We start from the raw sequence: 14,261 nt of genomic DNA on the forward strand, positions 1-14,261 counted from the left end.
TCCCCGTTCTCCCCCCACCCTCCCGCCCGGTGCTGCGCGCCCCCGACGCTCCCCGTGCTCGGCGCTGCACAGCACTTCCGCCGCGCGTTCCCGCGGGGGCGTGACATCGCTCATGGCCACGCCCACGCTCCGCCCACGGCAGGCCATAGCCCCGCCTCTAACAGCCTCCCCGGTGGAGTGACGCGTGCGCCGAGCAGCCAATCAGAGCCGCGCGTGGTTTTCAAACGGGCGGCGGCGGCAGCGCGCGGGGACCGACGGGACCGGAGCGGCACCGGAGCGGGACCGGACCGGACCGGACCGGGCCGGAGCGGAGCGGAGCGGTCAGCGGCACCGGAGCGGCAACGGGGCCATGCGGGCCGCCCAGACCCCCGCCGTGAGTGCGAGCCGGGGTCGGCACGGGGCAGGCGTGAGGGAGCACCGGCTTGGGCGCCCCGGTGGGGCGGCGGGGAGAACCCTAGCGGGTGGTCCCGGAGGGGCGGCCCCGACTGTGCGGGGTTGCCCGGAGGTGGCTGAACGGTGGCGGGTCTGGTGCGGGCCGGAGCGTTCCCGGTATATGTGTGCGTGTGCGTGGGGGTGCCGCCGGTGCCGCCCGGTGATCCCCCCGGTGCCCCCCCGGCAGGCGCAGCAGCGGCCCCGGCGCGCGCCTCTGCAGGAGCTGCGGCTGCAGCCGGGCGCCGACCGCACGAGCCTCACCCCGCTGCTCCGCCGCCTGCGGCTCAAGGTCGGTGCGGGGGCGAGGAACCGGCTGGGGGGAACGACTTGGGAGGGGGGGGAAGCAGGGTAACCGGAAGGGATGCTGGAGTGTACCGGGCCTGGGGATACTGGGGAGGGGGTAAGAAGGCAGCGGGGGAAATGGGGAGGCTGGGGGAAACGGCTACGGGGTGCTGGGGGAAGGGCAGGGCAGCCCTGACCCCTCACCCCTCAAAATGTCCTGTAGGACCATGACTGTGCCAGCCCAGTGTCCTGCACCCGGGGGCCCCCCAGCAGTGTCACCCCGGTGCCCCGCACCCCAGGACCCCCCAGAAGGGCTGTCGTGCTCCCTCACAGCAGCAACACCACCCTAGTGCCTTGCACCCCGCGGCCCCCCAGCAGCACCATCCTGGAGCCCCCAGGGGCTCCCGCCCTGGGGCTCAGCACCTCGGAGACCCCCAGGAGTCTCACTCCAAAGCCTGGTGCCCCCAAGGCCCCCAGGGATCTCACCCTGGTGACCGGTGTCCCAGAGCCCACCAGCAGCACCAGCTTGGAGTCCCCTGGCAGTTCCACCTCAGAGACCCCCTGCAGCCCCATCCCAGGGCCCAACACCCCAGAGCCCCCCAGCAGCCCCGTGCCAGCCCCCCTGTGCAGTCCCACCCCAGAGCCCCCCAGCGGCCCCGTGCCAGCCCCCCTGTGCAGTCCCACCCCAGAGCCCCCCAGCGGCCCCGTGCCAGCCCCCCTGTGCAGTCCCACCCTAGAGCCCCCCAGCGGCCCCGTGCCAGCCCCTCTGTGCAGCCCCATCCCAGGACCCAGCACCCCAGAGCCCCCCAGCAGCCCTGTGACAGCCCTGCTGTGCAGCCCCGTCCCAGGGCCCAGCACCCCGGAGCCCCCCAGCAGCACCCTGCCTCCCCTTCCATGTAGCCCCATCCCAGGGCCCAGCACCCCAGAGCCGCCCGGCACCACCATGCTGGTCTCCCTGTGCGGCCCCGTTCCAGGGCCCTGCACCCCAGGGCCCCATGGCACCGTCAGCTCAGTGCCTTGCACCCCAAAATCCCTGGACAGCACGACTGTAGCACCCTGCACCCCTGGGCTCCCTGGCAATGCCAGCCCAGCTTCCTGCACCCCAGGACCCCCTGGCACCAGCTCCACCCCGCAGGAAGTTCCCTTCCATGGCTGGCGAGCAGCGCCCGCCGACCTCTCCTGCAGCCCCACAGCCCCCGAGCCCCCGGCTGGAGATGGGAGTGCGGGCGTCCTGCCTTGCCAAGACACCCCTGAGGGCGTCGAGTCCCTAGCCCCTTACCCCCCAGAGCAGGGCCCCCCCGGGCCCCCTCCCACTGAGGCAGGTAGGTTGGAGCATGCTGGGTCGGAGGCAATGGCCACCCCTGTCCCCTCACCCGAGGTGGCCCCGGGTGCTGTGTCCTGGGTGTTGCCACTGGTGTGGCTGGAGAAGAGCCTCAACACCTCATCCCTGCTGGAGTCCCTGCGGCACAGCCTGCCCCTGCCTGCGCCACCGCGGGACATGGGCACCAGCGTCACCCCTGTGCCCACCGCGGCCGCTGGCACCAGCGTCACCCCCGTGCCCACCGCGGCCGCTGGCACCAGCATCACCCCCGTGCCCACCACGGCCGCTGGCACCAGCGTCACCCCCATGCCCACCGCGGCCACCAGTACCTTCATGACCCCCCGGGACCTGCGGGACAGGAGCACAAACACGTCCGTGGGTGGCAACCGCTGCGCCAAGGACAGCACCGCCGAAACGGACTCCCTGCTCTGGCAGTAAGTGTGGGGACGTCCCCCCGCCGGACGGGGCGGTGGCACTCACGGGCTGTCCCTGCCGCAAGCCCTCTCTCTGTCCTCAGCTGTCCCCGGGAGCAGCTGAAGTCCCTGCCACGGGCAGAGCTGGAGGGGCGGCTGGAGAGCACCCTCATCATCATCGAAGCCCTCTCGCTCCAGCTGCGCGACTGGCAGGAGAGCCAGCGGCCGCTGCCCGGCGTGGGGCCGGCTGAGCAGAGGGATGCACTCACGCAGACGGATGTCACCCACCCCAAAGGGGTAAGAGCCCTCGCTGGGGTGATGCCACCCCATTTTCCTTGGTGCCAGGATGGTGGCCCCGGCTGGACCGGAGCCCAGCGGAGCGGGAGTAACGCGGGGCTGCTGCGCCACGGCGCGCGGCATCACGCGCCTGCTGCTGCTCCAGCCGTGTTATCGTGCCTGGCTTCACGTGCTGAGTTTGCTGGATTTGAATCCTTTGTGTGGGGAAACATCCCTGGCATGCGTGGGGAGGGTGGGGACGGGAGGTGTCGCAGCCGAACGGCTCTCGCTGGACCCCAGGGTGGAGTGTGGCTGGTGCAAAGCCCCCTCTGCTCTGCCGGGCTGCCCTTAGGAGGAGGAGATCTACCGCACCCTGTACCTCGAGCTGCGGAGGAAAACGGAGGCTCTGCAGCGGCAGCGGGGAGCGGAGCGGGACCTGCAGCGGGAGCTGGAGCTAACCACTGCAGGGATGGTGCGTCTCGTCTGGCTGGCGCGTGATGAGTGCGTGGGGTCTCAGCCTGGCAGGGCACGCCTGTGCCCGGTGCTGCCTGACCACTGGTGCCCTTGTCCCTTCCCCAGAGCGCCTGGAGCAGGCAGTGCCTCCTGTTTCGGGGCCTCGCAGATACCGCGTTTCAGAGCTTGCAGGATGAGCAGGGAGCCCTCGAGCGGGAGGTGAACCCCTGCGCAGCCGGGCTGGGCACCCTTTGCCCCGCGTTTCGGGAGATGCTGGCGCTGCCGGCACGCACAGCAGCCGTCGGCTATACCTGGTGCCTCCTGGCGCCGTCTCCCCTCGCAGCAGGAGCAGGCGCGGGCCCTGGTGTTGCGGTGCCGGGCTGTGCTGGAGAGTGTGCCCGGCAAGCTGCGGAGCTGCCTGGAGGAGCGGGACGCCGGGAGGCAGCGAGCGGCCGAAGCCCTCCGAGCCAAGGAGGAGGTAGGGGGGCAGCCGGTGGGGGGGTTGGGGCAGGCTCTGCCATCCCTGGTGCCTTTGATGGGGCATCCTGCATCTCTACCCGTCTGCGGGGTGAAGGTCTCCCTGCCATCCCAGGGGAAAAGCCCGATGCGGCCCTGGGAAGTGCTTGTGGCTGCTCGGGGCAGCTGGAGCTCTCTGGATGGGTTTTTGGCTCGGGCTGTGTCCTGCTGGGAGCGAGAGCCCTGGGCTGCAGCGGCGTGTGGGGACGGTTCCTGGGACTGACCCTCGTGCGACGCCGTGCCCGGAGCAGCATCTTTCCCTCCGCAGGGCGATCGCTTCCTAGAAGCCTTCCGTGCCCACGCCAGCGCCCGGATCGGCGCCCGCGACCAGAGCCTGGCCTCCCAGCGAGAGCTGGGCGCGCTGCTGGAGGATGCCATCAGCCAGCAGGTACTGAGCGGGTGGCCACCTCCAGCTGCCCCCCCACCCGGGTCCCTGGAAGGATCCCCATGTCCTGAGCTTGGGTGATGCCCTGAGCAGTGGTCTGTGATGGGTTTGGGTCCAGCGGAGGTTTCTTGGCGCTGCTGCTGGGAAGCTGCCGCAGATGTGGCCCTCAGGGCTGGCGCTTGCCTCCCTCCATGGCCACTGATTGTGGTTCTTCCACCGTGGCAGCGCTGACCCATCTCTCCTGGCCCACAGGCATCCCTGGCTGCCGAGACTCAGCCTTTCCGGGAATTCATAGATGTCACCTTTGAAAATTTGGAGGAGGAAAGGAGAGCCCTGGATGCAGAGGTGAGAGGTGTCCCCATGGGAGGTGCTCAGCCCCTCGCCTCCCTGCCAGCGCCTCTTCGCTCTTTCTCAGAGGCTTTGTGCCCTGGGTACTGCGGGCAGACCCGTCCCTGGTCACGCAGCAGGGCAGAGCCACCAGCCGGCACGGTGCCCCCGGCTCCGAGGTTGGCAGTGCCATGCTGAGCTCTGCCCGGTGCCGTCTCCCCTCGCAGCGGGAGCAGGCGCGGGCCCTGGTGTCGCGGTGCCGGGCCGTGCTGGAGAACGTGCCCGGCAAACTGCGGAGCTGCCTGGAGGAGCGGGATGCCACGAGGGAGAGAGCAGACGAAGCTCTTCAAGCCAAGGAGAAGGTAGGGGGTTGCCTAGCGCTGAGCCGTGCCCGAGGGTGTTTGGGATGCTCGCCTGCAGCCCGGCTGCCCCCCAGGCATGGGAAGACTGGGGGCACCCGTGGTGTGGGAACACCCCATGGGAAGAGCAGCCCAAAGCAAGCCCGGAGGGCACCGTGTCTCCGCAGGCGTCCTGCCAGCTGGAGGAGACCTCGGTGGCCCTGCAGGACGCGGTGGCTCAGCTGGAGCAGCTGACGGTGGCCAACTCGCGCCTCAGCGCAGGTAGGGGTGGGTGACGTGGGGGGCTGGAGCTGCCCCCGTCCCTGCCGCGCTGATGCCTCTGCCCCTCGCAGACCTGAGCTCCCTGATGGCGAATCTGGCCAACCTGGAGCAGGAGCGGGATGCGCTGCAGCAGGAGAATGAGAAGCAGTGGGAGGAGATGGCCTGGTGGGTCTGAGCCCTGGGGCAGGGCATTGCGTCCCTCCCCACCTCCTGCCACCCCTGGCCCCTAAAAGCGCGGTACCCCTGTCCCCATCCCATCGTCGCAGGCTGGCGCGGGAGAGGGACACCCTGCAGCGGGAGTGCAACGGGCTGTGCCAGGAGCTGCGGGAGGCGACCGAGTGCCGGGAGGTAGGAGCTGCCTGACCCTGCCCACGCCGTTACGCGCTGCTGGCCCTCGTCACGGCCTCACGGAACGCTGGCGGCCGGCCAGCAGCGGGATTAGCCCTTCCATGGCGGGGGCGGGGGGGTGTGTATGTGTGAGGGTGGTTGACATCCCGCACGTAGCACGGCTCTCCATCCCGCCCGGCAGCGATTCCTGGGGCGGGGGGGGGCAGCGGCTCTCCGGGATAATTCCCCTGGCTGCAGGCGTGGTGCCATCCCGTCCTATGTCCACGGTAAACTGCTGGTCTCCAGAGGCTGGTCTACTGGGGTCAAAGCTACCCCTAATTGGAAACAGCACCCTGAGGCATGGGAGGGACCATGCTGGGGGTCCCAATGGGCCGCCTTGGGTCTCTGGGTGCTCACGGCCGTGTTCCCCCACCCTCTTATAGTTTCTCGACGAGGAGAACCACATGTCCCGCACGCAGCTGCTGGAGGTGGAGGCCAGGCTGAAGTCCACGCTGGCCGCCCTGCAAGAGAGCAGCCTGCAGTACGAGGAGCTGATGGACTCCCACCAGCGCCTGCGGTACCGACCCCCCTCACCACCTCTGCTTGAACCCCTCTATTTTGGCAAATCGAGCCCCTCCTGGGGGGTGAGGGGCACACAGGGGGACACGGCTCAAGTACCCCCCTGCCCCAGCCAAGTGTAGTTGCCTGGGTGGGTGGAAGAGGCTGTGGAGAAGCCTGGCAGATCCCCATCTTGGTGGAAGCTGCCTAAATCTGTGGGCTTTGCACCACCCCTGGGTCATGGTGGGAGACAGGCATGGGAAATGTCCCCATCACACGCTGAGGAGGGGGAACGCTGCTCCTGCTGAGGCTGATGCCATGCTGCAGGGAAGAGCAGGCTGCCCTCGTCAAGGAGCTGGAGAGCACCAAGGCCGAGCTCCTCAATTTGCAGCTCAAGAGGGACAAAGTCTCCTGGTGCTCCACAGACATCACTGAGAGCAAGATGCGGCTGCAGGAGCTCGCCGACTGCCTCAGGGCTGCTCTGCAAGAGGAGGTAGGAGCCCTGCCCTGGGGACAAGGACGAGGGGGAGGCCCGGGACGGGGTCAGACACCCATGGCTGTCCATGGTTGTGGCTTTGAGATCCCCCCCACACGCTGGGGCAGCGCAGGGGGGTCACAAGCTGCGCTCTGGCACTGTGCTCTCCCTCCACTCTGAAGGATGACGATGCCCCATCGAGAAGCAGAGCCTGGACCCCAGCTCCGCGGACGCCGAGCTGGCGGACACCGGGCTGGCAGACGCCTCGCCGTGCCTGGACCCCTGCTTGCCACACACCGGCATGCCGCACCCCGTACCGTGCCGGTAGTTCCTTCGTGGGCAGCGTCCTGAAAGCGGTGTCGGGGAAAGGTGAGCTGGCACCCGCTGTCTGGGTGCTGGGCGGGAGTCCCTGAGTGGGGACAGGGATTGCTCCCTCCCATGCTGGGGCTGTGCACTGGTGTTGGGCAAGGGGGGAGATCCCAGTGCCACTCCCATGCCCTTCCCTGTGGATTCCCCGGTTGTTCCCGTGTGGCAGCCATGGGTTCGGTCACAGCTTCTGTGGGCGGCCGGGGTCTTCTCTGAGCTCCCCAGGGCAGACGGGTGCGTGGGTGAGCTCTGGTCTTGCTGGCCAGCGCCTCTGCCCTCTCCTCTTGCAGAGGCCAATGAAGCCGCCGGAGGGGGGACCGTAGTTGCCAAGGACAAACCTGCCTCTACGCCGAAGCCAATAGGTACTGGGGCTGTCACCCTGCTTTGGACCCTTCTCTGAAGCTGCAGGGCTGCCTGTACGTGGGGATGAGCAGGCATGCCTTCCTGCTTGGCTCCATGTCCCCTGGGGCTGATGTTCCCTCCCTGCCGCTCACGAGCCTCTGCTCTGCCTACAGAGCCCGAGGACGGTCTGCTGGAGAGCGTGAAGGAGCTGAGAGCCGTGGTCTCCGACCTCACCATGCTGAGCTCCCGCATCCAGGAGCTGGAGCAGAGCGAGTTCAAGGCGCTGCAGATGGAGATGTGAGTTCAGCAGGGGCTTGCGTCAGGGCTGGGCATGGGCACCGCTCTCCCGGGCACGGTATCTCCTGCAGGCAGCCTGTCTGGGGTCTGCTGCTCACCCCAGCTCTGGATTAGACCTCTCCTGCTGTGGCTAGAAGGGCTTTTTCCAGCTGGCCAGGCTGGCGTGTTGAACTGTCCCACCACAGGACTGGTGGGGTGCCCAGGAGGGGGTTTGGTACCTGGCACCACGCTCGGCTGCTATCCCCACCCGCTCAGCCCCGCTGTCCTCTCCCAGCTCCGACCTGCAGCTCCGTCTGGAGACGGTGACAACGGAGAGCCAGGAGAAGATGGACGCCCAGGCTGCCACCATTACCAAGCTGAACAAGGCGCTGAGGGGCAAGCTAGAGGTGAGCCGGTGCCAGAAGTGGGCCAGCGCTCACCCCAGGGCAGAGCCGAACTGGGACGGGCGCTGATCTAGGACGCGGAGAAATCTGGGTGACTGGCTCCAGCGATGCCCCGTGGGTGCTCCTGGCTCATCTGACCTTCTCAAACACGAGAAAACCTGCTCCCTCCCTGGGGTGCTGGGGGTGGCCAGGGCTGGGCACTGCCTGACACTGCTTCTCCCCCACCTCAAGAACGAGAAAGAGCTGCAGGACGTGGTGAAACAGCAGGAAGAGAAGATGCTGCAACTCATTGACAAGAGTGGGGAAGTCACGGTGCGTGATGGGGGCCCGGCTGGGCTGCCTGGCTGGGGGGTGCCAGGCACAGCACCCCTCTCAGCATCTCCCTTCCTCCCCGCAGCGACTGAAGGGAGAGGTCTCCCAGCTGAAGCGCTCGCTCCAGCGTGCAGAGACGGAGGCCAAGGTGCTGTGGGAGGAGATGCGGGGGCAGGAGCCCAAGGTGGACAATGCCCATGTCCAGGAGCGAGTCCTGCTGCGGCAGGAGGTGAGGCTGGGAGGCTGCCGGGGCTGAGGGCTCCTCGCATTGCTGCCCCTCCATGGACAGGGACCTCACGCCTTGAGCAAGTGACCAGTGGGCTGGCAGGGGCGAGCCCCCCACCCCAGGGCTCTTGCCCCACAGTGAGCTCTCGGCGGCGCTTGCTCTTTGTGCAGGTGGACAAACTGCGGCTGCTGCTCCTGGAGAAAGAGGATGAGAACCTGCTGCTCTCCGACAAGTACCTGGAACAGGTACGGGGAGCCCTGAGAGGCTGCCCTGGCTCTAGTCCCCTCTGCCTCCTCCACCCGTCCCTGCCCAATTTTGGGCAGGCTCCTGACAGGCGTCTCCCACCGCAGGTCCGAGAGCTGGAGCTGAGACTCCATTACGCCCAGAAAGTGCTGAGAACCCATGAGGAGATGCAGGAGAAGATGAAAGAGGTGGGGTTTGTGGTTCATCGCTGTCACCCTTGCTGTGACTGCAGCACCCCAAACCCTGTCACTAACGCTGCTCCCCACCAGGTCCTGTCGGCCGTCCCGGCTGTGGCAGCGGGCTGCCAGGAGCTCCAAGGCCTGCTGCGGTACTTGGGTCTGAAGCCGGCTGGCAGCAGCAAGGAAGCCACTGAGCCACTCTAGCCCAGAGCGTGAAACCTTCCTCTTCTTAAGGCCGTAATTATTTATTGAATAAAGTTTTGTTGGCTTTCACCCTGCGCCTGCTGCATGGATGCAGGAAGCTCCTGGTGCCCTGGGTGGGGACAACTCCTCCGAGCCTGTGCCGGCTGTGCATGCTCCCCGCCTGTCCCGGGGCCGTGGGCACGGCTCCCTGCCACTCCGAGCCTCTCCTCCTTGGCAGGGGCCCCCGAGCCCCCCCGCCGGCACTTGCTCTCACTAAGGCGCCGCGTTCCCCAGGCTCCCACCCCGTGGCCCCGGCAGCAGCCAGTGTGCCCAGGCTGACCCAGCTTCCCTCCCCGGGCCCCTGCTCCTCCTCCTGCCCTAGATTCCCTCTGTGCCCCCCTCCTGCTTCCCCTTGCGGAGGGTAGCGGAGGCCGGATCCTGCCCCCCCGCAGCACGAGGCTGTGGGCCACAAGCCTGGTGCGTGGGGCTGGTTCCCCTCCCCAGCGCAGCTCCGGCATGCGGCATCCCCTGGGTCGCGGCGGCACCGGGAGCTCTGCCAGCTCCTGCTCTCAGCCCCCCCGCCGGCCCCCTGCGGCTGCATGGGGCAGTGGGGGGGTCCCTTGGGCCTCCCCTTGCTCCCAGCACAGCTCCAGCCTCAACTCCCTCCTCTGCTCGGGCATCTCCTGCGGGATCCCCCTCCCGGTGTTCCCGACCCCAAGGATGCTCCCCGCCGCTGTGGGGGCCATGCGGCTCTTCCCTCCCCCGGCACGGCCCGAAATAGCACAGTTCAAACAAGTGCTCTGGTTTATTAATGGCCCCTTTCTCCTGCCGGGGGGGGAATCACCTTCCCCTGCCCTCTGCTGCATCCCTGCCACCCTGTGCGGGGTGGGTGCTGCGACCCCCAGCTGCTGGCACCTTTCTTTCCCTCCGCACCTAGGAAATGGAGGTGTTTGGGGTTGTGCCCCTATTTTTGGGGTGCATGGGTGGCTTGGGGGGAAGCAGCACTTGCTGCTCCCTGGCATTGCCTTTTCCTGCTGTGGCTGTGACCCTGCTGACGGGGGGTCGGATATGGCCCCCGCAAGATGAGGGTCTGACACTGGGGGCCACAGGCTGTGCCCGGCTCTGAGATGTGGGGGGAGATGCGCTTCCCTCCCTGGATTAGGGCCCATGTGGGGTCGCTGAGCCCTCCTTTTATGGCAGGGATTGGGCAGAGCAGGGCCCTGGCAGCCAGCCCCATGGGGTGAGCGGGGACATGGCCATTGTCCCTGTGCTGGCTCCGGGCAGCTTTTTGGGGGGGGACTGGTCTCCTGTGGGAGCCCCCACCCTGTCTCAGGGGTCTGAGGCTCTGCACTGCTGGGGCTTGGCCCCTGGTAGCAGATGTGATGCAGCCGGGGGTCCCTGGCACAGCAGTGGGGCGGCACAGGGGGGCCCTGGCCCAGAGGTGATGAGGGGAAAGTCCCTGTCCCTAGCTGGCAGTGGCAATAGGGTGCCAAAGCGGGGTGCCCAGCGGTGGCGAGGGGGTGGCAGGGGGAGTCCCTACCCGTAACCAGGAATGGCCCAGCAGGGTCGGTGGCACAGAGGGGTCCCCCGCAGCACCAAAGGGGTGGCACAGTGGGGTGGCGGGGGGGGTCCGTGCTCACATCAGGGGGTGACTTAACTGGGGTGGGGGCACAGAGGGGTCCCCACCAGCAGCAGGGGATCGCAGACCGGCGGCACAGCGGGGTCCCCCCCCAGCGGCAGGGGTTGTCGCGGGGGGGTGCGTGCGGCGGCGGGGGGGCGGAGCGGGAGGGGGGGCCGGTCCTGCCGGCACCGCCCCGCCGGTCACGTAGCTCTGCGGCACCGCAGCCCCATTTACCGCGGGGCCGGAGCGCGCAGCCCGCAGTCCGCGCCCGCCGCCGCCCGCCCTGCAAGGTAAGGGGGAGCCGGGGGGTGTGTGGGGCAGCCGGGGGGGTTGCAGCCGAGGGACCCCGGAGGCGGGAGCCGGCAGCCCCGCCGAGGCTCCGGGGCGTCTCCGTGCGGCGCCGCCGGAATCCCGGGGGTTGGGCAGGGCTGGGGGGCTCCGGGGCAGAGGGAGCCCCGGGCATGGGGGTGCTGAGGGGTGGAGGGGGAGTCTGGAGACATCCCGCCCCGCGCTGGGGCAGCCCGAGCCCAGACGGTGCCGGGACGGGGGATCGCAGTCCCGCGGGGAGCACCGGCTCCCTGGGGCGGCACCGTCCCCGCGACGGGGCCATCCTCGGGGTACCCCGATCCCCGGGTACCCCTCAGCCCCGGATAGTGCCGACCCTGGGGTCTCTCTCTCCCCAGGTAGCGCCATTCCCGGGGTATTTCCATCCCCCTGGTATCGCCATCCGCCGCGCACCTCCCGCCCGGTGTATCCCCGGCCCCGGGCCACCTCCGTCCCCGGGCCCCCCCGGCCTCTGCCCCGGCCCCTGCCCCGGCTCCCCGCGGAGCTGCGCTCCCTCAAGATGGCTGGGCTGGGGGCGGGCGAGCAGGCAGCAAAATGGCTGGGAGCTCCCCGGCATCCTCCACGAGGCCCTGCCCGTCCCGGGATGAGGGCAGCTGCCTGCTTATGCAACGCGCCCACCTCGCTGACCGGCAGGGCCGGCGTCCCTGCCCCGTGGGGGTCCCCGGTCCCCGCAGGATGCGGGTGCATGGCGGATGGGATGGCTGCCCCACCGGCGCGTGACTCAGCCCCTCTCCGCTCACAGCCACCGCCACCATGACGCACCAGTACCCCGCGCTGACAGCCGAGCAGAAGAAGGAGCTGTCGGACATCGCACTGCGTATCGTGGCCCCGGGCAAGGGCATCCTGGCTGCCGATGAGTCCGTAGGTCAGTGCAGGGGGGATCTGGCCCACCACCCCTTTTCCCTGTGCCTGAGGCTGACTGGGGTGCTGGGTGCCTGCAGGGAGCATGGCGAAGCGCCTCAACCAGATTGGGGTGGAGAACACGGAGGAGAACCGCCGGCTGTACCGCCAGATTCTCTTCAGCGCCGACAGCCGAGTGAAGAAATGCATTGGGGGCGTCATCTTCTTCCACGAGACCATGTACCAGAAGGCCGATGACGGCACCCCCTTCGTCCAGATGATCAAGGACAAGGGCATTGTCGTGGGCATCAAGGTGGGAGGGGTGTCCAGCAGGTTTGTGGGGTCCTGAGGGTGCTCAGCAGGTGCTGGTGGGGCTCAGCGCCACCTTCTCCTTGTGTCCACAGGTGGACAAGGGTGTCGTGCCGCTGGCCGGGACGGATGGCGAGACCACCACGCAGGGTAGGTGGAGCAGGTAAGGGGACGGGGGCTGCGGGGTTTGGAGCTGTGGGGCTGACACGCTGCCCGGCAGGTCTGGACGGGCTGTCGGAGCGCTGTGCCCAGTACAAGAAGGATGGGGCCGACTTCGCCAAGTGGCGCTGCGTGCTGAAAATCAGCGACAACACCCCCTCTGCGCTCGCCATCATGGAGAACGCTAATGTCCTGGCCCGCTATGCCAGCATCTGCCAGCAAGTATGTGTCCGTGGCCGGGCATCACCGCACGGGATGTGCGTTGACCCATAGGATGGCTGTTGACCTAAGGGGCCAGGTATTGCCCCACAGGGATGGGCACAGATCCACGGGGCTCAGCATTGCCCCTGTGCTGGGTAGCACTCCATGGGACTGGGCATCACCTCATGGGGCCAAGTGTCACCCCACTGGGATGGTCATCACTGGCAAGGGTGGGCATTGAACCTTGGGGCTGAGCATCACCCCCAGCTCCAGGCATTGGCCCACATTGCCGTGGGGCTGGGGGCTGCCCGGGGACATCCCCGTGATGGCATCTGCCTGGTGTTTGCAGAACGGCATTGTGCCCATCGTGGAGCCGGAGATCCTGCCCGATGGTGACCATGACCTCAAGCGGTGCCAGTATGTGACGGAGAAGGTGAGCAGTGGGGTGGGCAGCAGGGAGGGCACCGTGCCGCGCTGTGCCGTGCTGGGGGACTCCACACTGCCCATCCTCTCCAGGTGCTGGCAGCTGTCTACAAAGCACTGAGCGACCACCACGTCTACCTGGAGGGGACCCTGCTGAAGCCCAACATGGTGACCCCCGGGCACTCCTGCCCCACCAAGTACAGCCCTGAGGAGATCGCCATGGCCACTGTCACCGCCCTGCGCCGCACCGTGCCCCCAGCTGTGCCAGGTACCAGCACCGGGACATGATGGGGACCGGGAGGAGGATGCCCTGTGGTCCCCCTGGTGCCATAACCCTGCTGTCTGCAGGTGTCACCTTCCTGTCTGGGGGTCAGAGTGAGGAGGAGGCTTCTATCAACCTCAACGCCATCAACACGTGCCCGCTGGTGCGGCCGTGGGCCCTCACCTTCTCCTACGGGCGGGCGCTGCAGGCATCGGCGCTCAGCGCCTGGCGCGGGCAGCAGGACAACGCCACCGCTGCCACCGAGGAGTTCGTCAAGCGCGCAGAGGTGATGGGGGTGGCCCCTGCAGGAGAGGGGCGCTGAGGGCTGTGACCCCGTGGGACGGGGTACACACAGCGTCCCTTGGGATGGGGGATGCTGAGGGCCATGTCCCACAGGGTGACAGGAGACACCAAGGGCTGTGCCCCACAGTACAGGGGTGCCAAGATCCCCCCCTTCCCATGGGAGGGACACTGAGGACAGTCTCCCTGTGGGAGGGGGGACAGTGAGGTCCAGGTCTCTGCGGGGTGGCCCACGGGGTGACACGGACATCGAGGGCTCTGTCCCTGTGGGAAGAGAGATGCCAAAAGCTACGTGCTGTGACATGACCGGGGACGCCAAGGGTTGTGCCCAGTGAGATGGGGGACGCTGGGGGCTCTGTCCCCATGGGAGGGGGATGCCAAGGGCTGTGTTGTTGCAGGGGGACAGGGGACACCAAGGACCATGTCCCTGTAGGATGGAGCATACAGAGGGCAGTGTCCCCACGGGCTGGGGGACCCCAAAAACTGTGTCCCTGGGGACTGGAGGACCCCGAGAGCCATACCCCACGGGGGCCACAGACGTTTCCTTTCCCTGCAGGTGAATGGACTGGCGGCGCTGGGCAAGTACGAGGGCAGCGGGGACGACTCGGGGGCCGCCGGGCAGTCCCTCTACGTGGCCAACCATGCCTACTGAGCCCCAGCTGGGCGCCCCACCGGCCCCGGCCCCCTCCCCGCCACTGCTCACACCCCGCTTCCACCCCAGCCACCCAGGGGAGCCGCCACGCGGGGAGGGGAAGGGGAGCACGCCCCGCGGGCCGGCCCCACGCCGCCGTGTCCTCAGATGAAGTGGGGGGCCTGGGTTACCCGGCCCCTGGAGGGAGCCACCCGGGTACCCCTTTGGCAGGGGGCTCCGGCCAGGCTGTTGCG

At 68.3% G+C, this 14,261-nt stretch overlaps 2 protein-coding genes across 2 annotated transcripts; both read left to right on the forward strand.

Annotated features, from left to right (window-relative positions):
• Positions 1-349: 349 nt before the first annotated feature.
• SPAG5 (sperm associated antigen 5) lies at positions 350-8,937 on the forward strand (the record flags this gene model as incomplete). The annotated part of the gene is made up of 24 exons (XM_082008740.1): positions 350-373; positions 620-721; positions 938-2,469; positions 2,553-2,745; positions 3,077-3,196; positions 3,304-3,396; positions 3,521-3,655; positions 3,962-4,081; positions 4,331-4,423; positions 4,633-4,767; positions 4,932-5,025; positions 5,097-5,190; positions 5,292-5,373; positions 5,796-5,929; positions 6,238-6,403; positions 6,571-6,754; positions 7,042-7,113; positions 7,267-7,390; positions 7,665-7,776; positions 8,005-8,085; positions 8,171-8,314; positions 8,482-8,556; positions 8,662-8,742; positions 8,824-8,937. The coding sequence occupies 24 exons, from the start codon at positions 350-352 to the stop codon at positions 8,935-8,937; spliced, it is 4,104 nt and encodes a 1,367-aa protein (XP_081864866.1).
• A 2,698-nt stretch (positions 8,938-11,635) lies between these two features.
• On the forward strand, positions 11,636-14,028 carry ALDOC (aldolase, fructose-bisphosphate C; the record flags this gene model as incomplete). Its single annotated transcript, XM_082008589.1, has 8 exons — positions 11,636-11,751; positions 11,828-12,035; positions 12,127-12,181; positions 12,252-12,412; positions 12,741-12,824; positions 12,908-13,082; positions 13,163-13,362; positions 13,933-14,028. The coding sequence occupies 8 exons, from the start codon at positions 11,636-11,638 to the stop codon at positions 14,026-14,028; spliced, it is 1,095 nt and encodes a 364-aa protein (XP_081864715.1).
• Between the last annotated feature and the right edge of the window lie 233 nt (positions 14,029-14,261).

This window comes from Phaethon aethereus, assembly GCF_964289735.1.
Source record: "Phaethon aethereus genome assembly, chromosome: 19".
Taxonomy (NCBI): Eukaryota; Metazoa; Chordata; class Aves; order Phaethontiformes; family Phaethontidae; genus Phaethon; species Phaethon aethereus.